This window comes from Lagopus leucura, unplaced genomic scaffold, assembly GCF_019238085.1.
Source record: "Lagopus leucura isolate 7727_CA_CO unplaced genomic scaffold, USGS_WTPT01 Super-Scaffold_100002, whole genome shotgun sequence".
Classification (NCBI taxonomy): domain Eukaryota; kingdom Metazoa; phylum Chordata; class Aves; order Galliformes; family Phasianidae; genus Lagopus; species Lagopus leucura.
Window position 1 is genome coordinate 17,691,629 of NW_024962263.1, and position 24,813 is coordinate 17,716,441.

At 34.3% G+C, this 24,813-nt stretch overlaps 1 protein-coding gene across 1 annotated transcript in view; it reads left to right on the forward strand.

Annotated features, from left to right (window-relative positions):
- The window catches only part of CDH12 (cadherin 12), a 138,199-nt gene extending 122,335 nt beyond the window's left edge, over positions 1–15,864 (forward strand). Inside the window, exons 8-11 of the mRNA XM_042869178.1 lie at positions 4,767–4,888; positions 6,266–6,383; positions 9,862–10,113; positions 15,244–15,864. Of these exons, the coding sequence (XP_042725112.1) occupies positions 4,767–4,888; positions 6,266–6,383; positions 9,862–10,113; positions 15,244–15,743 (992 nt within the window). The 3' untranslated portion in view covers positions 15,744–15,864. The remainder of the gene's footprint in view (positions 1–4,766; positions 4,889–6,265; positions 6,384–9,861; positions 10,114–15,243) is intronic.
- The last annotated feature ends 8,949 nt before the right edge of the window (positions 15,865–24,813 follow it).

The following is a 24,813-nucleotide window of genomic DNA, read 5'->3' on the forward strand; positions in this document are numbered from 1 at the left end:
GTTAATCATTTGCTAAAATACTTTTTTTTTTTTTTTCGTGAAGAACAAGAAAAAAACTTTCAGATACCTCCAGTACCCTTAGCCATGGGCTTTTCTAGTGGTTGCCCCCACTGAGCTTCTGTAGCTTCAGAATGAAACTCTGTAAGAATAACAGATTATACTTGTGTCAACTTTTTTGTACAGTGTAGTAGTATTACAACTTCTAAGCAAAGAAATTAACTTTCAAACAAAGGCAAGCAGTTTAGATAGCTAAATATAGCAGCAGAGAATATATAAATGTAAATGCAGAATTGGATGTATCAATTAGACTTTTCTTACAAACTGATATTTTTTATTAGCAAAAAAACAAACAAACAAAAAAAAAAAACAACAGACATTATATTTTTTAAAGGAATATATTTCAGAATTGAGGCAGATGAGAATTGCAAATCAGTGTGTCCTTCGTTGGTATGAGCTGTTACAGAGAAAAATAATTTCTTTTTTAAAAGTTTTTCTGTTTGGGAATTTGTAAATGTTTTTATGTCCAATGTCCTCTTTCTGCTTTATTTATTTACTTTTTTTTTTCTTTTTTTTTGACACAGATATACTGCAACTATTCATCCCTAAACTGGTCTTTTCATTCCTACTTATACCAAATGCGGTGTGGATTGGCAGCTTAACCAGAGGCCAAATTTTGTCCCTTAGCAACAAGTTGATAATGAAATTTGCTTGTTATAGGCGTGCTTATGTCAGTTTGTAGATGTGAGAAATCCTGGTTACCCTGAAAAAACATCATAAATTTTGCATATGGACAAAAGTGCCTGGCTCCATGTAGGGAAATCAGATATTGGAAGTTATTCTAGGCATGTTATTGAGTGACCAGCTCTAACCACGTATCACTATATTGTTGTTTATTTTTTATTTCTAACCTGAAAAACTGACAAATATCTGTTCCAAACATGATCTGTAAATCTGTCTTCAAATATCAGAACAACTACTCAATGTGGAGTGATAGATGCCTACTGTCATATTTAACACAAGACACCATAACCTTCTTCTTTATCCTTGTTAAAGAAGCTCATCCTAAAGTAGAAATATTCATTTTTGGAAAGCAGATGCCTCTTCTGCTAACATGCAGATGACACAGACAGGAAGGCAGGAGAATGCAAAAGGTCTCTTACCCATCTGTTGAAATAAAAAATCAGCCTTCATGTAGAACAAAGTACATGAACAGGAAGGGGATGTTTCAAACCCCTATTTTTTTCCCATTTCGTTTACCAGTTTCTCCTTACTTGAACTTCTTTTCTCTACTTTTCATTTTGGTTTTGTTTTTCTCCTAATGGTTTCTTCTCGTAGCTTCCATGCTTCCTGCTTTTGAACATTTTTGATTCCACAAACTCTGTCCAGAGTAATAAATTATACTTGTCTTGCATTTTTTCTTGGCACTTAGGCCAGCTGGCACTGAGTAGTTTACTTCCATGCCACTAAACACTCTGGCTTTCCAAACAGGGTGGCAATGTGTAAATGAATTTGCTGAGTTGTCCTTCACTCATACTCTCACTACGTGAAAGTGGATTACTTGAAAGACCACTAGTTTCCCCAGGCCAGAACTGTGCCAAGAAGTTGTTGTAAGAATTTGATAGTATAAATAATCAGAGTTCAATGCTCAGAAAGATCCACAGTGTCATGCTAAATTACCAAGAACAAAAACAGTGTCTGTACTTGACAGAAGAAGAAATAGGTTAAGTTGTGTAACATCTTATTCCTGTAGAAATAATGCTAAAGAAATATGATCTTAAATTTCAAGATGATGTTTATCCTTTCCTGCATAACATAGCTGGGATTGAGATCTCCTCAGTGGTCAGCATCTGTTTGTTTTTTAGGTATCTTGTATTTTCACAGTCTCATTCATTCACGTATTTTATAGGTTCTAGTCCTGTAATATCTTTGAACTATGAAGATGTTACCAGACCATGGCACTCAAGCAAAAGAAGGAAGCAGTGTTGTCACTGCCTTACAGACAGGAAAAATGACGAAGAAAGAAACTAATTAATTTGCCTGTCGTACAGATAGAATTGAAACCTGAAATCAGCTTCATAATTCCTATGCTAATGATAAACCACTTGTCCTTTTCTGTGGGTAATTTGAGTTTAAATGGCTTAAGTATTTGGCCTGAGTGACTCATTCACTGTCACAAGCACACACATCACTACTATGCTCACAGGACTAAAAATGATTCGATTTTCAGACAAAGGGCAAACAAGACAAAACCAGAGAAGATTAAAGTAAACTTTGTGAAGTGCTTTTTTTCCATTTTGTTTTGTTTTGTTTTGTTTTGTTTTGTTTTTTTATCCTTGTAAGCATCAAGTATTATGAGTCTTTGTATAGGAATCCAACGCTGTAACCAAACTTTTGGCAGTCTTCCTTTTTATATGTGAGTAGTTACACAGATACCAGTGTAATCCAGCATGAAAAAGAAACAAACACATAACAAGAAAGTAGCTCTATCTTTTGCTAATGTAATCTTATTTTCATGTTTGATTATTGCCAACCATTTATGTAAGGAGAAATTCTACCTTGCTACAATAGTTAGCAGTATAGTTATGCATACACTTTTCAAAGAATCACAGAAAATAAGTTGCAAACTATCAGTGAGAAATAAATGCAAGAAGTGTGTATATATTTGTGTATACCTCCAAAGCGTGCTGCAGTGATTAACTAATACCTTCCATGTATGTGATGCATGAATTTTGAATACATTCTTTCTTGTGTAGAGTTCTAAAAAGAAATGAACAAATGCCTATGCCTGTACTTTCACAACTGAATTAATTTCTAATATGTCTGTAGAATGTATTGTAGACTCCTGCCATTCCATTCAGCTATATCTTAGGACAAATGCACAGAACCTGAAGGAAAGCCTGGATTACTTTTTGGCAGTTACTGTGCTCTCTACATGGGTACTGCTAGCAGGCAGGTTTAGGATTTGTAGGTTTGATTTCTGCAAGCAACTTTAAACAAGATCTCCTCAGGACTTAGTTCATCTCTGTCCATATTCAGAGATGTGGTCCTACTTTCCATTGATCAAAACAGCCTCTTAGTACTTTTTTATTTCCTGCCAGTACAGAGGAACCAGTTCAAATGCGAGGAAATGTTCCAGATTTCTTCTGGCTCTTTGGGCACCTAAAGAATCCCTGTCCTGTTCCCAGCTGCTAGACAAAGTCCTATCCACATTCATACTCCACATAGTTTTTTTTACAGAGACCTTCTTCATGTGCTTGTGGTGACTTGAAAATGACTGAGCATTCAAAGAGCATGAAAACTGGTACTCAGATTTCTGTATCAATTAGATATTTTCACAGGAAAGAACTAAAAGTATTGTGAGATTCAGATAGTGTTTTTGTGGCTCTTTTTTTAGAGTTCAAGCAGAGCTTTTAGGATGGTCGGTATATTCACTATATGTAAGCAAGTAAAGCATGCTTTTACTTGCAGCTGTTGTTATTTAACTAGGAAATCATTTTGACCTTTTGGCTTTGACAGAGATTCCATGAAAACATTCAATTTAGTAGTTTCTAAGAACAAGAAAGAAATAATGTAAAATTTTAACAGTGCTACAATGAATTTCTTGGCAATGAGTTGCAATATATTGCTGACCTGCTAAAACTTTCCCTGCTGTTGGCTATAAACAATGAATGTGCAAATGTTTATATGAATTACAGTTAGCGGTTAGCACAGACAATATAAATGGGCCATTTATACATGAAGATTCCAGAAAACTCTTCTTGGTCTTAGCCAAGACCCCACGCTGTCATTCCTACACAACCATGCTTCAGGCATAGATTTCTTCAATAATTGACTGTTGTAGACAATGTAGTCATTGTCTCTCTTTAAAATTACAAGGGATAAGTACATTATCTTTTTGACTCACCAACTAAACTGTTTTTATGTATCTGTTACCATCAGAGGTGTCTAAACATAAAATCAAAAGCAATTTTATCTGCTTTCAATTGAATTTATATTACTTTTTCATCAGACACTGAGCTCGCAGATAATCTTGTATATAAAATACTTCTAGTGACTAAATTATATCAGCTACAAAATTATGATTATCTGCATTAGAAAGACAATGAACAGACAGTAGTATATATGATTTTTATCATTTATTTTGCACAAAGTATTTGCTACTTGCAAATATTTATGCAATTAAGTAAGTATGACATAGCTTAATAATCTAACCATAAGTTGAATCCTATTTCTATATATTTCACTGCTAAATTTTCCACTGACTCTCTGGTTTTCAGCATTTATTTTTTCTTTATTTCATTTTCTCTCACTTTTCTCCACCTACTAAATACACTACTTACCTCCTTAATAACCTGAAGATGTAAACAGTGGATAAATAATATTGATTTTTTCTGTATTCCATTGTTGAAAACAGAATTCAGTTTTAATTCTTGGAAGTGTTTACCAAAGAATCCATGAAAATTGATCTGAGAAAAGTTCGCACCTATAATTACAGGTGTAACTTCAAATTCCGTAAATCATGCTCTGACAAACATAATCATGTTGATTGATTCTTTACTCCATGAGCAATAATAGATCAAAGTCTGGTACAAAATGATAAGCTTGCTTCTGTTTTCTCCTGCATACAAATCAGAAATGAATATAAGGCATGGATTTTTAGAAGTCTCCATACTGGTATAAAAAAATATTATGACATCTCATAGACACTGCAGATAAACAAACATAAATAACATTATTTAATTCTTTTCTCCCAAAAATTATTTTAGGTAACCCATTATTAACCAGCAAAGTCAACGTTATAATAAACGTCCTGGATGTCAATGAGTTTCCTCCTGAAATTTCAGTTCCATATGAGACATCTGTATGTGAAAATGCCAAGCCAGGACAGGTATTTCAAATTACTGTTTTGCCTTTCCTTTTCTCATTGTTTATAACCATGAAAAATCATGGATTTCAGCAATTACATCACGTTTAGAATTATTTTGCAAATAAAATGCATTATAAGTATTCATCTTTTGGAATTCTGCTTTTTGACATTTATTTATGGTCCTTTTATTTTATGATCTCTGATTATATGGACCACAGTCACTTGGTACTCTGCAGGGAACAGAAAACAAGAGAAAGAAGCTCTTAATTTTAGACATTCAAATAGAGCTGCAAAATTACGGTCAAGGAAGTAAACACAACAGGCTGGATTACATAATTCTCTGTGTCCTATACACAGAGAAAGAACCCACAATGCCAAAGTCAGTCCTTCTGAAAGCTTGCTTTTCTAAACAGTTTCAAATATATACACAGCATGGAAAAACTTCTACAGATATAGAATGTTGTCCAAGACTTGTAACTTTGCCTGTTCAATTACGAGGTAACTATCAGCCATGGAAGGAATATATACAGCCTGCTTTGTCATTAGTAAATTCTCTTTATATGTATGTAATACGTAATCAGCCTATGTGATGCTTTTATTACAGATATGTCTGTGACTTCATATAACATTCCTCTCTTTTTCACTTTTTTATTTCTTGCATGTTCCAGTTACTTCTCAGAAAACTTCAATTAGCTTCTTGTTTAATGGACAAAGCCATTAGTTTTTTCTCCTGACCCTAATAATAGAGAAGGTAATCTTTTACTGGGAAGGTGGAGATAGGCAGTAAACTGGCAATAATTATAAATATTTTGTTACATTTATAATTGCTGAAAATTTTTGGCATAAAAATCTAGATCAGTGGAAATCCTACTATGAAGTATCCTAACTGCACTGTCCTCATCTAAAATCTCGTAGATCCCCATCTACTCGGAGACTCAAAAGTTCATGTCCTAATACTCCATCATGCCTAGATGTTGCAGACCTTAAAAACCTCTCCACTTCATCTGAAGACGTAAAATCAGAGTGCAGTACTAGCATGTACTAGTCCTAGCAGTAATATTAGAAGTAACTGATAAAGTGAACCGTCTCTAATTAATTAACTTACTTGCAAACAATCACTAGCATTTTGATAAAAGGACAAGTATTAGATTCTTCTTTTATTATTATAGGGGAAATTCTTCTGATTTTATTTCTATATGTGAAAACAAGACCTTCTGAGATATCACAAGATCTCTAGGGACTGTAGCATTCAGACCCCTTACCTCCACTGTCCAAACCATTAGAGGGATGAGAGTAATCCATAAGGATTGCCCTTCACTTGTTTCAATTTTCTCTTTAACAAAATTATGTGTTCTAGAAGTCTTTAGTGAACTGACTTCAAAATTAATCTGTTTTCAGGTAATACAGACTGTCACTGCCACAGACAAAGATTTGTCACCAGCTGGGCAAAGGTTTTCCTTCAGACTGTCACCTGAGGCTTCCAACAAACCAAATTTCACAGTCCATGACTACAGAAGTAAGTTGCTTACCCATATACCTCTTTCAGAAAGCAGGCTGTGATTATAATGACAGTTACGATTGCTTTATATTCCAGGCATGCCCATAGAAATTTTATTTTATACATTTCTAATTGTTAATTATCTAAAACAGAAATTAATATAAATTCAGGTCTTACACCTCCTCCCATTTTCAGGGGCCAGGAATTGTCAGAACAACAAAGACTGGGATTTTCTTACAGGCTTGCAAAAACACTCGTACGTGTTTTATTACTTCCTTCAATCGTTCAGTTTATCAGGAAGAACTCATATATCAATATAGGTTTATCTTTAAACAAAGCACTAATACTGCCTTGTTTAAAAACTTCTACTTTTCATACTGATTTCAAAACATGCAGCTATCATTCTTTCTGAAGGACATGTAATCCTATAGGAGAATTAGTTCTAAATATGAACAGTGTTGCTGCAATATAATATCCTACAACACTGAATAATTTGTGGATTTACATGATTAACTTCATTGATTTTTTTCCTTCACCTTTTTGTCACTACTTACAATATTACCTTTACTTTTCATTTGAAGCTTCCACTTAATGGCAAAAATCCAAACTCAGAACTTTTTTGTTACTTACTTTTCCCTACTTTTCCTTTTGATAGAGAAATCCTTTACTCCAGTTGACAGTCTATATTTTTATATAGAAATTAATAACCAGCATCAACTTTGCAATATTAGTTATGCTGTACTATGTTTCTTGATCATGTGGTACCTCCTCTGATCATATGACTGAAAATGCAACAACTGTAATTGAGGTAATGTGACTGATATAATGAGTAATGGTAAAAGCTATCAAACCTACTGCAAAGGCATAGCACCTAATCAGTTCCTTTATGAGATAAGGAGATATGATTATATATGTTTATGCTTGCAAAGATCATGGAGTAGATCCTTCCGGAAGCTATATTAAGGCACGTGTGAGAAGAGGAGGTGATCCAAGGCAGCTAGCATGGCTTCACCAACGGTAAATTGTGCCTGACTATTTTCATGGCCTTCTAAGAGAGAGTGGATGTTGGAGGCATCAATGGCCAAGGGACGGGCAAATTATATTTTCTACTTCTATTTGTTTAAGACTTTTGACAAGGTCCCACACTACATCCTTATCTCTAAATTGGAAATATGAATTTGAAGGGTGGACTAATCAGTGAATAAAGAACTCATGAGTGAATTCCATTAAGGTGCATCATAGATAGTTAAAACCAGCTTACAAGTGAGCAGAGAATTTCATTTAACAATTTGTAAATACAGTATGTAATGAAAACATAATAATTCATAAAATTGCAGATATGAATAATATTAACTTATTAAATAAAAAATGTGTACTTTTTAGCATTTTTTCAGAGGCCATTCGAGTACTTATTTTGAGACAGATTTCAGCAAATATAAAGGAGAGTCTTGTAAAGTAATGAAATCCCCTTCTATTCTTGGAAGATTAGATCATTATTCTTCTGAAGTACTTAGCCTAAACAGTTTGACTTCAACATCTATTACTCTCTAAAAATGCTATAGCATTTCAACTTCTAACTATAGTTATGCCAAGCAAGGTTTAAATGTTTTGCATCATTTGTCCCATTAGACCCAATGGTGAATATTGCTTCTTCTTAACAATGCACTACAGTTGCTATTTTCCATTCTCTGCTTAACTATCTGTAGTACTTCTTTGGATAACTCAGCACAATTCACTATCTTCTGCTCTTTTTTTGGTAATAACAGAGCATCATTTTTTTTGCTACATCAAGTATACCTCTAGAAAACATAAATGTCATAATTTTTGAGTTTGAGATTGTGTTAGTATCAAGGAGGTACTTTGTGAGAGGAATTTTGGCTTTATTTGAGGAATTGATTCTGTTCATCACATTACACTTTTACAGGTAAATATGTATACTAACATTTTTAAACACACCGAGAAGTCTAATAAGCAGTGCTGATCTATAATGATAAAATCATGGGTGTTGTGAAATAACACTAGATGTAATGTGTTTGTACTGCGTCTGAGGAGACCTGATAATGGGGGATATAAGACAGAAGGGATAGACTCTTCAGCAGGATCTGATAGGACAAGGGGAAATGGTTTCAAACTAAAGTAGGGGAGATTTATATTGAATAAAAGGAAGAAAAAAAAATTTAAGATGAGAGTAGTGAAGCACTGGAATGTGTTTCCCTTGGAGGTGGTGGCTACCTTGTCCCTAGAGACATTCAAGGTCAGACTTTGAGCACTATGATCTAGCTGTAGGTGTTCCTATTCATTGCAGGGGAGTTGGACTAGATGACCTTTAATGGTCCTCTGTCAAATTACATAATTCTATGATTCTAGAACAAATTTTTTCAGGCCTTGTACTCCCCAGAATATAATTTACTGTGAAGAGAGAAAGATAGTGTGCTAACTAAAGGCTCTATTAAAATAGACTGAAGAACCAGAAGCTGGTAAAATGAAGCTGGATTAATTTTTATGCAGTGCAGATGATGAAACAGAGAAAGAATAAGCTGAAGATGGAAGTTGGCTAGATTAGAACAATTTTTAAATACTTTGATTTTTCAAAGCTAATTGTCACTGAACTTGATATGTCTGTATGCCTGTTTGACAAAATAATGACATCTGAAATAAACATTCAGTCAGCCAAGTGCTCTCTGAATTGTAGCCATTCGTAAAGTACCTGATTTAGGCTTCTTTTCTTATTGTCCTTATTCAGAACTGCATAACTGTTGAATCCAGGGGCCTTATTTCTTCTACATACTGTAAATCTCCAAGAAGGGATAAAATTTGTAACACAGACAGCAAATAATCTAAAGATATACTAAAGTGTATGGATCAGATAGAAAAATGGTTACTGCTGCAGGCTACCTTCATTCAAATCTGACAGCTAATTGATTGCCTGTTAATTTTATTTCCTTTTTGTTTTCAATGTAATTCTTTTAATCTGCACATCATTTTCTTGATGCTCTGTTTGATTCAAGAAAAGTTGTGATAACTGACTAGCTACTGGGAAGAAATTACAAAATATAATTTCTAGGAGCTCTGAACTCATTTGTGACTAATTGATGGAAAATGTACTGATTATAGTTCATTACAGTTCATTTCTGTACTCTTAATATGGCAAGAAGGTTGAAAGGGTTTTGTATTTTGCCCAAGCATCTTACTTTCTTTTTTTCAAAAGAAATTGAATGATTTAATGGAGTCTTGATCTAAATCCACCTTCAATTAGAGTCATTTGGAACACAGTCCTGGGCTGGAAATGGTATATTGTTTGATTCTCTGCAAAAAGGAAATCACTTAGCTACACCAATCAGAATACAATTCTTTTTGTAATGACAAGACAAATACATATGCATGTCATTCACCAAGTTTCAGAAATGAAACAGCTTCCAGTAGTAAAGTTGATACAAACATCAAGAGTAAATTATGTGCACAATAAAAATCCTATAATGTCTCTCATGTTTTACAGACAACACAGCTGGGATTGAAACCAGGAGAAATGGCTACAGCAGGAGGCAGCAAGAGCTGTATTTTCTTCCAGTGGTAATAGAAGATAGCAGTTACCCTGTCCAGAGCAGTACAAACACAATGACTATCCGGGTTTGCAGATGTGATTCTGATGGTACCATCCTGTCCTGCAATGTGGAAGCAATCTTCTTGCCAGTAGGCCTCAGTACAGGAGCACTGATTGCAATCCTGTTGTGTATTGTTATACTTCTAGGTTAGTTCTCATTATACCCTTTCAAGTATGTTATTCTGACTCACGTGTTAATTAATTTGTGTTCCCATTAGCTTAAACAAATGTTTTAAAAAAACAAAATGTGTGGATGTTCTTGAAAACTTGTGTATTTCTAACTTTCTCGAAAAGCATCCCAAAGTAATGACCAGAAATGTGAATCTGCTAATACCTACATTTCCTATTGCATGAAAAGATAAGGTTTCAGTGGAACTTGAGCTGCATTGTTTGTCTGAAACACTTTCGCTGAAATACTCTCCTTGAAAAACTTCAGTTTCTTAAAATTACTAAAGTAAACAAGCCCTACTGACAGTAATAGCAGTAAAAACTTAGTAAAGGCCTTTGTTTAACTTTTAATACCAGCTTGAGAAAAAGAGTGATGAAATGAAAGAGGAGAAAATTATTGTAATGCAGACTGCGACTGGCTAGACCACTGTAGAACTTGACAGAAACGTATTAATTTCAGGCAGGCATGGATTCCATTACACTGCTTCATCATTTGGATCTATACTACACTTAAATAACATATTGTTTGTAGCATACCCAAGGCAGTCCATACTCATCTGCATCCTACATACAGTATGTCTTTAATGAACTGGTAATGAATTAAATCCAACTTTGTAACCTACACAGGTTCATTGTGAGCAGCTTAGTACAAACTAATTCTTAGATATGCTAGACTATGCCCTTTCTTGATGCTAGGGGTCTGCCTAAATCTCATACTAATTGTTGTGTAGATCTATTGGGCAAACAGCAAGAGCTGAGACACTGAATAAAATATATGCATACTTATTTGCATTTGAATGAATATTCATAGCTTAAGCAAAGTACTACAGTCTTGGAGTTGCATTAGGAGTTTCTGAGTAGTAGTGGGTAAAATTTAGAATTTTTATTCTGTCTAAAACATTTTTGTTGTGAGAAATACGTTTCAAATTAGAATGAGAATTGTAAATGTTCATACTTAAAAAGATTTTAAAAATATACTAAAAAAAAGCCTTACAACAGTTTACTGGGTAAACCCTGTAAACAGTCAAGAATGAGATTCAGCTTTCCAAAGAAATCTATTGTGAATAATAGTTTCAGCTATTCAATGTGAAGAGATCATAGAACCATAGAATGGCTTCAGTTGGAAGGGACCTTAAAGATCATCTAATTCCAACCCCCTTCCATGGTTGCTGACCACTAAATCAGGCACTATGTCAGACTGCCCGGGGCCCCATCAAACCCAGCCTTGAATGTCTCCAAGGATGAGGCATCCACAGCTTCCCTGATCAGCCTGCTCCAACACACCTCACTCTCAGTGAAAAATTTTCCCTAACATTTAATCTAATTCTCTTGCCTTCTAGTTTATACCATTCCCCCTTGTCCTATCACTATCTGCCTGTGTAAAAAGTCCATTTTCCTTGTTTATAAGCTCCTTTTAAGTACTGGAAGGCTGCAATGAAATGTCACTGAAGCCTTCTTTTCTTTGGGCTGAAGAATCCCACCTCCCTCAGCCTCTCTTCATAGGAAAGGTTCTCCAGTTCTCTTTTTTATGGCCCTTCTCTGGACCTGCTTCAACAGTTCTGCATCTTTCTTATGTTGGGTGCCCCAGATCTGGCTGAAGTACTCCAGATAGTGCCTTACAATAGCAAAACCTCTCTCTCCCTGCTGGTCACCCCTCTTTTTTTTTTTTTTTTTCCAAACTGCAAATGCTCTCTGCTGGCATTTGTGAAGCGTTTCATCCACCAGGACAAATGATGAATCAATTAGAACTCCATTTTAAGGCAGCATTCTCAGGTCATCTAGTCTCTCTAATACAAAGTGCCTAGAACTTTTAACACTACAATAGATGTAGTAAAATCTTTTAAGCTGTCACCCTTGTGATTAGTTTGTATGATGTGAACTATGAAGAACCTGAACTAGAGAACCTGACAGTTCTAATCCATTGATTATTTACGCTACCCAAGTTTCTGAGTAAATATAAATATTTGAAGTCTGATTTTCCCCCTAAATTTGCTAGGTAATGATGTGGGCCTTCAAGAAAACTGTGTTTATGTTTCTCTAATGGTCAAATACAATTATGTCAAAGAACTCATCAACTCTGACTCTGATGGATGCTCTCAATGTGTATGACACTAATGAAAATATTTTTATTCCTACTTTCCAGACTAAATTACTGAGATTATGTTAGGAAAAGAGGCTTTGGTCTTTAATAGCTCCCTTCATTCCAATCAATCCAGTAATACTACCTAGAAAAACTAATGTATAAATAATGAGAACACCAGTGATGTGCATGACATAAGAGAATGGAATTTATATCTTTTTTTTCTGTAATAATGGCAAATTGAAAATCTTAAAGTTTCTTCAGGATTTTCATTATTGCAATCTTTAAAAATGTACTTGAAGTGATTCTTACTGAGCTCACTTCCACATAAGAAACAGCCAATATATTAACATCAGGAGTTATTTTATGCTATGCACACTGGACCATGAACTTACAATCATTGCAACTCTGTTCTTTATTATATTACTTCTCAAATAGTGCTTAGAACTCTATGATTTTTACCAAAGGCAGTTAGGAAATTAAAAAAAAAAAAAGAAAAAATTACCAGTGTACTACTACTAGGTTTCTCATTCTCCAAACTATTGGCAATAAAACCACACCACAAAACAATTTCCTTTGAGTACAAAATCACAGATGGAATGCTCTTCTGGAGATTAACTAGCCCAGCATGCTTTTAGAGAATGGCTGCATTCAGCTGAGGCTTGACTATAACTCAGGATAGATGCAACACTACTCTGAGAAACATGATCCATTGCTTAACCATTATGACAGGAAAAAACTCATATTTTAATGGAATTTCCTGTATTTCAGCTTTTGCCCATTGTCCATTGTCCTGTCACTAAGCTGAGAAGGCTCAAACTCCCTCTTCTTTACTGCTTTGTCAGGTATTTAAGCACACTGATCAAAGATCTCCCTGAGTCTTCTCTTCTACAGGCTGAATGTTTTCAGATTTCAGCTTATTCTTCTATGTCAGATGCTCCAACCACTTAGTCATCTTTGTGACTTTTTGAAGGATTTGCTACAGAAAGCCCATGTCTGTCTTTCGCTGAGGAGCTGAAGCATGGACTCAGCAGTGCTGAGCAGAGGGGAAGAATCGTCTTCCTTGACTTGCTAGCAACATTTTTCCTAATACAGCCCAAACTGCTGTTGGCCTTCTTTGCCTGAAAGGCACATTGTTGACTCATAGTGAACTTGCTACCCATCACCATCTCAGTCCTTGTCTACTGAGGTTCTTTCCAGCTAGTCAGGTGATAGTATTTACTGGTACATAGGTTTATTCCTCTCCTCATATGGGACTTGGCATTTCCCTTTGTTGAACTTCATGGGATTCCTACTGGCCCATTTTTCCAGTCTATTGAGGTACCTCTAAATGATGGCACCAATACCTATTTTTTTATCTCCTGTAAACTTCCAGAGGGTATACGCTATTCAGGTCATTAATGAAGATGTTAAACAAAACTGGTTCCAGTACCAATTCCTGTGGTACACTACCAGTGATTGGCCTCAAACACCTGGGTGTTGATCACAGCACTTAGAGCCTAACAATCTGTCTAGTTTTGCAGTCGACTTCACTATCTACTTATCCAGTCCATACTTCCTCAGTTTTATATTACGTTTCTTATTCCAGATAGCATCACTTTGCTAAACTTAGGATAAATAACATCCTCTGCTAATCCACCAGCCACCTCTCTGTAGAATGCTATCTGACAAGTTGAGCACATTTTCCCCTTTGTAAATCCATGTTCACTTCTCATCATTTTTCCTGTTCTTGATAGGCTTGTAAATGGTATCCAGAATTATTTCCTCTATCACTTCTGTCAGGATCAGATGTGAGACTCACTGGCTTGTAGTTCCCTCAGTCATTCTTCTTGCCCCTTTTTAAGATAATGATGACAATTTCTTCAGTCCTCAGAAACTTCTCATAGTACCACAACATTTCAAATTTAATCTCCAATGGCCTTGTAATGTCAGTCATCTCCCTCACTACAGTTTACATCCTGTCAAGGTTACTGTCCATGTATGCATCCAATTTTTTTAAGTTTTCCTTAACCTTTTCCTCTTTCATCAGAATAAATTTTTCTAGCTCCAAATTTTCCCTCTGGTTTCAGGGATCTCTGTCTTATGAATAAAGACAGAGGCAAAGAAACCATTCAGCACCTTTGCTTCTCCTGCCTTTGCTTGATTTCCTGCTCATTAAGATGAAACACCGTTGAGCTTGGAAGAGGTGATAGCTAAAAAGCAACCAGATCTACAGGACTCCTTTTCCTTCCAGAAACATATCTCATATCACAGGTCATTCTTCAAAATTCAGAGAGGCAAAAAAATGTACTCTATAAATAACTGAACTTAGACTTTTTTTTGTCCATCTCAGAAATTCCTATTTATTTATTTTTCTCTTCAACAATGCTTTGTTGTGGTTGTTGTTGTTTTGGTTTTCTATTCATTTTGTTTTCTCAACAGAGTAAGTTGAGGTTTGCCAGGGTAAGTTTAGGTTGGATGTCAGAAAAAATTCTTTAGAGAAAGGGTAGTTAAGCACTGGAATAGGCTCCCCAGGGAGGTGGTTGAGTCATCATTCCTGAACGTGTTTAGAAAACATTTGATGTGGTGGACGTATTTAGCGGAGGTTGTTAGAGTTAGGGTAGTTTGGTTAGACTTGATGATCTTTTTAAGATCTTTTCCAACCTGAGCAATTCTATGATTCTATGATTCTATGATTCTATAATGTCAAAAATTGGGAATTTTTCTCTATTAAGCTATGGGACACATTTAAAAAAGAATCCCATCTCTCTGTATCTGAACTGAAAGTCCTATCCACCCCTACTTTTTGCATAAAGCAAGACAGTTTGTTACTTCCTTCACAGCAAGCACTAAAGAAAGATTCATACATCAAACAGCAAATGACTTTTTATTGGATAGAGCACTGCTGTTTTTATGATAATAGCAGGAGTCTATCTTCTAAGGAAAAAAAATCCTTTTGATTGCAGCTTTCAAAGGATGTATAATGATACATCATCAGAGTACCAAATTATTTCTATGCATGTCTTAACTTCAGTTTTCTGTCATTACAGTCATTGTAGTACTATATGTAGCACTACGGAGGCAGAAGAAAAAGGACACCCTGATGACCTCTAAAGAAGACATCAGAGATAATGTTATCCATTATGATGATGAAGGAGGTGGAGAGGAGGACACCCAAGCTTTCGACATTGGTGCTCTGAGGAATCCCAAAGTGATTGAAGATAACAAAATGCGCAGGGACATAAAACCAGACACCTTGCGTTTTCCACGTCAGAGACCACCAGTGGAAGACAACACAGACATAAGAGATTTCATTAATCAAAGGCTGCAGGAAAATGATGTTGATCCAACTGCACCCCCTTATGACTCCTTGGCAACCTATGCTTATGAAGGAAATGGGTCTGTTGCAGAGTCCCTCAGCTCTATAGAATCCCTTACTACAGAGGCAGACCAGGATTACGACTATCTGAGTGACTGGGGACCTCGTTTTAAGATCCTGGCAGACATGTTTGGAGAAGAAGAAAGTTATAACCCTGATAAAGTCACTTAAGAACAAATACATCAGTGAAATAAAAAGAAAAGCAAACCAACAACAAATAAAAAAGATAAACCTAAGCTTTATAATAGGACAGGTTTCCTTCGATTATAAAAGACAGCAGTTGTTTCCAGCAAGTTACTACGTTTATCATACTGTCAGTTTTTGTTTGATCTGCAAAGAAGAGATAAATCCTGTAATATACACAGTTTTTTGTTGTTCTTATTTTGTTACTCTGGAATTACACTGAGACAAGCTCAGGCCTACAAGGTACAGTTTACTGACTGACTTAGAAAGAAGATAGCTTTCTGGCATCATGTGGAAGAGTGGTAGCTTTTTCGTAATTCCACTAAAGTGCCTATTGAAACTTTTATCATTTAAGTGGTAAAGAGTCTGCTGTGATGGTGTTACAAAACTGAATGAGAATTGGACATGAACTTTAAGACAAGAAGCAATAGCAACATGCTGACTTCTTATCGAACAAAAATGGAGATAACTTCCCGGAGTATATCTAATGATTAAAACTAAGAGGGATGTACATTGTGTTCAGGCGTTATATTTGTGGGTTTTTTTAAAGAAGAAAACACTATGTCAAGGCATTATATTTCTTCTTTTCACTGAAAATTGAAATTTAAAATGCTATTGCTGACTGAAGATGTAAAGCCAAAATTAAAAAGATTTTAGCATACATCAATGAATATTTAAAAGTTCGTGAAAATATTTCATTTTTTTCCAGAATAATAAAAGATGAAAGCAGCTACTCCTTTACATGAAGGAAATTTCCCTTTTTAAAAATGTGACTATTATTAGAAAATTAAATAGTTTTTTTTTTAATTTCTGTTTGTTTCTTTTTTTGTTTAGGAATATTGTTGTAATTTTAGTACCAAGTCATTTTTTTTTCCCTTGTAATTATCACTGAACTAGCACATGTAAAGAACTCCACATACATTTTCTTTGCAACTAGTTTGTTTGTCTTTGGATACTGTAGAAGTACATACTACAGAGATAATTATTTTTTCAACCATCACCTGCTACAGTTCACCATTATATTTTAGTGTCAGACCCTTATTAAAAATTGAAATTCTTATTATGTGATTTTGTTCTTCATAAAATCATAGAGTGGTTTGAGTTGTAAGGGACCTTAAAATCACCTAGCTTCACCCTGTCTAACATTGGCAGGGACCCCTTCCACTAGACTGCTACAAAAACCAATCCAATCTGCTCTTGAACACTTATATGAATCGGACATCCATGACTTCTCTGGGCAAGTTTTTGGTGCCTCACCATCCTCATATTAATAATTTCTTCCTAATATGTACTCTATTTTTTTTGTTCAAAATCATGACACATTGTCCTAATGAAATCTATTCCTTGACAAAATATTAACAGACAGAACAAAAACATAAGACAGTATAATTCTCCACTTTTTATGTTCATACCCATTTATAAACATAGCTGTGCAAATAACAGAATTGCATATATTTGCAAGGCGCTGTGCCTTGGAAGAGCACTTGTAAACTATTTCATTTAATTTTTTTTTCTGAGGATTTAAGAAATATACATTTTCTAAGACAATGGTTTATAGCCCCTGAAGTGTATGTATACCTATATTCTCCTTCTAAAATCTCTGCCATGCTATACAATATGCTCAAGCTCTACTCATGATTACTGGCAGTGGCAAGGTGAACCTAAGTCTTTCAGGTCTACAACTTAGATTGTATTCAGTGTGTCACTGAAGAATTAATAGCTACCAAATACACTTAGATCACATATCTGATTAACATACCCAAAGTACCTTCTACTCTTGTTGAAATGAAAAGGTATTACAAAGTTGTATAAATGACTCTTCCAATAAGACTTTAAAATTCATGTTGCTTAAATAAATTTAGTTATATGGCAAAATTGGACAGGGTTGCATTAAAATCACTGTCAGTGTAGATTATACCAGCAGAGAGCAGAGGTGTAATGCAGGACACAGTAACAGAAAATGTTCTGTATTGGTGGGCTTGTGTTTTTCTTTTTCATTATTAGTCAAGGTAGTTTATGTTCCTTGGATGACAAACTAAGGCAACAAAATCTCTCAACAAATATTAGGGAAGCAGATGGATTAGCAAGGCCCATTTACTACCATAACAATTTTAGTTTCGAAGCTGCTGTTTTTAATTTTTGTGCATGATAGCATAGCAAGATCAACCACTGCAGAGTAGACCTCAAGCAGAACTCTTAAAAAAATGTTTACAAATGTGTAATCTTAAGGTCAATTTCTGCTCTTTGTAACTGTATTAGTCCTTTACAAGTATTATGCAAGTAAAATCAATGAAAGTGATACTGAGTGAACAGGAAAGCTCTCAAAGAGCTCAGAGCATTTGCTGTGAGCAGGACAGTCTGTACGGGAACCTAACATCTAAAATGTAATTTAATCATGCTATTACACAAAATTCAGATACAACAGTAGTTGCTTTATGCTGAATTACTGACAAATTGAATATCAAATGCGTATTTTTGACATTCAAGAGCTTTGTAATTGAGATGTTTCAATCACATAATTAATAAGCCTCCAGGAAGATTAAAAAAAAAAAAAAAGGGGTTATATAATTACAGATGCAGTTATGCTATAAAATCTTAATTAAAATATAAGACTTTTTTCAAAGGGTGATCAAACAATTTTAAATTAAAGAAGGTATTTTTTTTTTTTGTAAACAGATCTATGAAACTAAGAAAAATCTTCACTTTATATTCACACGTTATCTGGGACCCAATGGATTTGTGTTTTATTCCATGTTCTATCACTCTCTTTCTAAAAGATGCATGCCAGATTTTAAGACTTTGTTTTTTAAAAGGTAATTAAACAGATATGAAGTTTATAAGATTTAAATAAGATATCTGAGATGACATGAAGTCAATGGGACTAAGAACCCCAGTGCATCTGTGAATTGTACTAGGTATGTACTTTTGTTTTTAAGCACTGTAGCTTTGAAAAATCCCTAGAAAGACTTGTATAATCCATATCTCACAGTTGTCTTTCTCTGGACTATGGAAAGAGCCATAAAATCTCATGTTGTATGAGTAGTGACAGGAAACTGTTTATGAAAAAGTTTAAAAGGCACTGAAGTGGTAGACTCAAGAAAAATGCTTTTCATTCTAATTTCCAAACATAAGATACTGGTGCACAAACATTTGGCATCATCTTAAACGTCTGAACAGTGCCCCCCTCAAAACACAAAACATTCTGTAAAATGCCTTCAAGTAATCTAGTTTGTAAGATTAATTGTGGACATACAGAACTGAAGACAAATTTATAACAATACTTTGAAAGAAATTTTAAGTAGGAAAAAGACTTTTGTGTCCTGAAAACATCATGAGTTAGAATAGTTCAGACCATTTCATTGAATATAAAAGATTATTAATACATGGATTTAAGTGTGCTACCTCACAAATCTGAAAATATTGTTATTCTTGAAATGCAGATTTACAATATTGTGAGATAACAAAGATTTGGAAAGCAATGACAGTAGACAATGTCTGTGGCACAAAGGTCTGTTTGAATATTTTATACTTCCAAAATTTTTACTTATACAAATTTTATAAGTTTGCTCTGAATTTTGCTGTTTGAAAATAAAATTAGTTGATGAGGATTTACTCTGAGTTATGAAAGCAAAGTTCATTATTATGGAGCAAAGAACAACAAATGATTCAAAATATTATGGATAATATTATTCTAGACAATACCCTGCAAATGTTTTTGCCTTAACAATAAGATGTCAATTTCCAGATAAACACAACTGATCTTTCACAGAATTAAAAAATACCATTTAGCCAATGCAATACTTAAATTTCTCTCCACTACCATTTTGAAAGAGTTCTTATGACTGTGTTGTATTAAGTAACAAAATGTTATTAAGTGAATACAGAAAGAAAATACAGTAATATTTTGGGTTGCTGGCATTTCATATGATGTTAGTGACTGTTTTATTTGCTGAGATTTGAGATTTGAGCTTGTAAGTTATTTACTGTTGTCATTTTTTTTTTTAAATCATTATTAACGTTCCAATCCTGTGTGTATAGAAATATTTTTGAGCTTTACTAAACTTCGTAAAACAAATGATGAAATATGCCCTAAAACAACCTTATGGAAGTGACATTAACTGTAAATGAAAATCAAACTTTATATTAAACCCCTTCCAAACCTTCTCCTAATAGCAAATCTATAACAACCTGATTCCTTTTCTCTTCTCATTTAAATCAAGATGGACCAGGAGAAACAGTTGCTATTTTCAGCAAAATTAAGATAAGCTGTTGGTTGTTGCTGATTATTGTTTGTTTGTTTGTTGATATTCTGTTTGCTTCAATTATAAACCTCCTCTGCAAAACTGCAATGAAAAACACTTTTGGAAAAAAAAAAAAATAATTGTGGAGTTTACAAAAATCTATGTGCAAAAGAGTACGTGATTTATTAAGCCAGAACTGGAAAATGTAGCCAGCATGCTCCACAGGAAATGTTAGAATGAAATCAAACCACTCTGCATACTGCCTTTGTCCATGATAATGCTGAGATATTCATAGGCATGTTTTCACTGAAAACATGTATATATTAATTATATTAATTATTAGTTATTATATTTTACTGAAAAATGATATTAAATTATGTCCATCTATTTGAGCAACTCTAGGCACAGGAACAAGAACTACACTTTCAACAAGAGATATGTTTTTAAAAAAACACTTGGATTTCCTCAAGCATGGATGTAAAGCTTCTATATTTAAATATGACACACAGGACAAACAAATGTGAAGAAAAGACACCAAAACAAATGTGGTATAGAATCAGAAAAATCGTCCATTTTTTTTAAAGCATCAGTCAACATATTTTGAATGAATTTCCATGAAAAATAGAAAAAACTAACAAAAAATTCAAGAATTTAATTAGTCAGTAAAATTCTATTTTCTAAACATATATTTCTTTCATAAAACCTACGTTTTCTAAATTTTGGAATCAGGCTAGTACATTCAGGAAAATAGAGGAAATAATTTAGTCGTCTGGATCTGGTGGCATCTAATTTCACTTATATTTGTATAGTTTGTTGATTTTTTTTCCCCCAGTCATCTTACAATCATTTTTGTTATAGAAGAGTAGGACTGAAAACAAGAAAAAACACAATGCATTCAATCATATTTTATAACATTTTCATTCTAGACTATTAAGTTTTAAAATCAAATGTTGAGCATTTTTAACAAATATTGAAAACTGATTTCAAAGCATCTCAAGAAATCCAAAGAAACCATTTCATCATTACTTTGTTTCTAATATAAAGACTCAGAAGATTACTTGGTTTGATAAGATGGTGCAAAAACATTTTATGGTGGAGATAGCCTCTGTCCAAAGTATAACTATGTTGTCCTGTGAACATGTGCTGAAAGAATAAGAAGGAATTTAGCAAGACTTCTTGCTGGTTTAAAGCCTTGGTTAACACCACAAAGCAGTCTTCCACCACCTACTTTTTCACTAGCCAGGAGTAATACCTCTTATATCTAACAATACATATGTGGCTGAGCCAGCATAACTGGCTGGAAAATGTTATACAACTAAGAAACTATGCAAACAGGTTGGGATACAAACACAGATCCCAGACTAAGTTATAGCTAGATTTAGGTCCTCTTCAGGAACTATGGTTCAGTTTATTTTGCATGCTCCTATCTGAAATAATCTCCATTTTTACAGAAAATCTGACAGTGGATACTTCAGATACCAAAGCTTTTGATCTATGGTCACTGATATATCATTATTTCTATTGGAAATGCCCACTAGTATCCTGAATTAGTATTATATGCTGTTCCGAAATGTAAGTGAGAGTACTTGTGCTCATTACTCCTGATCACTTAAGGGAACTTTCCTAGATGTAGGCTGCAGCAATTAATTTCTTGTCTGACCACTAGACCACTAGTTTACACTTTTGTGAAACATTTATTGAAGCACCCAAAATAGATCTGCTATCATTACAAACCTTGTTGCACTTTGCTTGGTGTTTTATTTTTTTCCTCTTGCATCTTCCTTTGATTAAATTATCCTTATACCAACCTGTGAGTCTTTTTTAACACCATATTTTCTCCTTTCCCACCTCCCTTGGGGAGGTGGAGGAAGAGAACAGTGGTGGTGGAGTTTAGTTGGGCATTGGCATTGGGCATTGAAAGCATTACAATGTTGAAGACAAATCATGATGTCAAATATGTCTGGATGAGAAATCCAACTAGCAATGTGGTGCCAGACCTTACTACTGATATTGCTGATACTACTAACCTTATCAGTATCAGCAGCATCTCAAGAGGACATGGATTAGCAAACAGATGCCTCAGACTGGCCTACAGAAAAAAAAAAAAAAAAAGAAAAAAAAAAAGGTGCTGGAGAGAAATTACTGTCTGGTAAACTGCTGAAGATGGAGAAGTACAAGCTGCAGCCTTGCAGCATGCAACTGAGACCTGGCAAGAAATTGCAATATCAGGACAGATTTCTACAGTTACAACCACCCTAAACAGCTCAGCAAGGATCTGCAGCAACTGAATGAATTCAAGAAATTTCATTTTTCCTAACATAATCCCACAGGTGAAAAGATGATGCCCATTTGTCCTTCTAGTTGCTATCTGTATGGAAAAATCTTCCCAGCAAGAATCTTCAGAGAAGACAAGCCAGATAGAAATAATACAGATACTTTTAATTTGCTCCAGCACTGCCAGGTTAATGACTTACTTGAAAAAAAAAAAAAAAAAGTTTATATTTTCACTTGTACACACAACTGCAGAATATAAGTTTCTGCTACAAAGATTTAGTTCCCTGAGCAAACAAGGAGAACTCATTCCCTCCCAAAGAACTCATACTCTCCTAAAGAAGAATTAGTAGAAGGAAAATAAAAATAAACAAACAAACAAAAACAACAACAAAAAAAAGGAAACGGAACCAAAACAGAAAACAACACTGCTATTTCTGAAGGACTGAGAATTCTGATTATGGGCTTTGGGAGTTAATAGGTATGACAAAGGGACTGTGGAAGGAGGGGACATACCATTCATCTCTACACGCTCTGTTGGAGTATTGGCATTATAGTCACTTGACAGTTTATATTAGCACTAATATGAAAAATATAATGTGTATCACAATAACAGCAGAGGACAAAAAACTATAATAATATTATTAAAAAATATAAAAATTATAATAATATTATACTTAAAAATTAATGATCATTTTCTTCTTTTACATGACTTATAATCACATTTAATTCCCAGAAGAGCTCAGCTTCTGCTACTACAAATATTTCATAATTCATGTAATGTTCTTATTGGTCATCAGTGTATTTGCAGAAAACAGCATTATCCTAGTTGATGAGTACGAAGTGAAGAAGAATGAAACATGGGAATTTCACCAGCTTTCTAACAAAGCCTGCGTAACACCACTGGCGTATCAATATGCACAGCTGCCAGGTTTTAGAATGTTCATTTGCAACAAAATCTTTCTGTTTTAGAGGAATCTAATTTCTAATTTTGATGTAAATTTTGACTCATCTATGGTGTTTAGTTGTGATATTGTATGTTAAAGAGGTCTGCAGGCCATTCATGCTTATTTCTCTAAATTTTATTCAAGTTTTTTCACATTTACCCTCTAAAAGCTATAAATACTAGAAGTAAACAAATAGAAACCTGAAATACATGCTCTTTCAATTGAAGATACATTTATTCTGGAAAGGCATTAGATTCTCTCGGGTCAATTTACATAGATTTTCTGTTTGTAGAACTTACTGAGAATTGAGACAATAAAAACTACAGTGTCTGGATGTTTGTAGTCAATACAACAGAAAAAAAAACACACGTGAATATGAACAGTGTGTGAAGAAATAATACTAAGCAGCAGTGCAATTTTACATGCTCTCCATCTTAGATTCTAAGGAGAATTTTTTTATATATAACACGATTCAGTTCCCATCAGCCATACTGCGAAGAAAGCAAGAATATAAAATATCTACTAATAGGTTTGGGGATCACAAGTTAATGTTGTAAATGTCTTTTGAAAACCAATTAATCATCCTCATAGTGAGAGACTGTTCATAATCCATATATGGCACTTCTAAAATATATATAGGAAAGAAAAAATGGAAGAACAGAAAGGAAAGAAGGAGTGGAAGAAACAAAAAGTGGAAAAATAACAAACCCTATCTGACATATTTAGTAGTGACAATGGCTTATGCAGCACTCTTAGAACTCCTGTCTTTGCTGTTCTGGTAGATTAAGGAGTCCTCTCAAGCAGCTAGGAAAGAGGTCTTGGTTTGTTGAAGCAGTGTATACTTTTGCTACAATACATTCAAATTTGCAGTATCTAGTGGGGTTTCAGTTTAACAGGTACTCCTTAATAAGTAATTAATAGCAGGCGATATTAGAGATTTCTATCTGACCTAATAATTGTTTCAGTTTTATTAAGATAAATATTTGTTTGACGTAATATGCATGCCTGCTTATTTCACAAAAATAATGTTATATGTGGCAAATTAACCTTAAAGTAGTAATTTAACTTCTATGACTAGAATTTACTAAAATATTAACAAATAAGATCCCAAAATGGTGATTTAACTTCAACCATTTTTTAAAAACTTGTTAATATGTTACAGACACAAAGACTGAAAATTGTTGTTACCTTATTTTTAATAATGGAATTCCCTTGAACTCTAGAAGAGTCAATATTTTATTTTAAATCAGACTAAAATTGAATAAGAATTAATACTACCAGTGCTATATTTACTCTGCTCATGGCTGAGCGGTTGGGTAAATGATCTTAAAGGTTCCTTCCAACCCAAGCCATTTTATGGCTCTATGATTCTAAATTCTATAGAAGTACAATTTCTTAACCTGTTCAGTTTGTAGCCCACTCATATTTCATATTAAGTACTTGCTATGCTGTCTGCCAGAATTCACTGACTCACACCAGCTGGTCCCTCCATTCCTCTGAACAAAGTAAAGATTTTCCAGCATTATTTTTTGCTATAGTCTGTTATGTCTTACTTGTCTTGAGCTTTTCAAACGCTGTTAGGCAAGAGGATTATTGTTC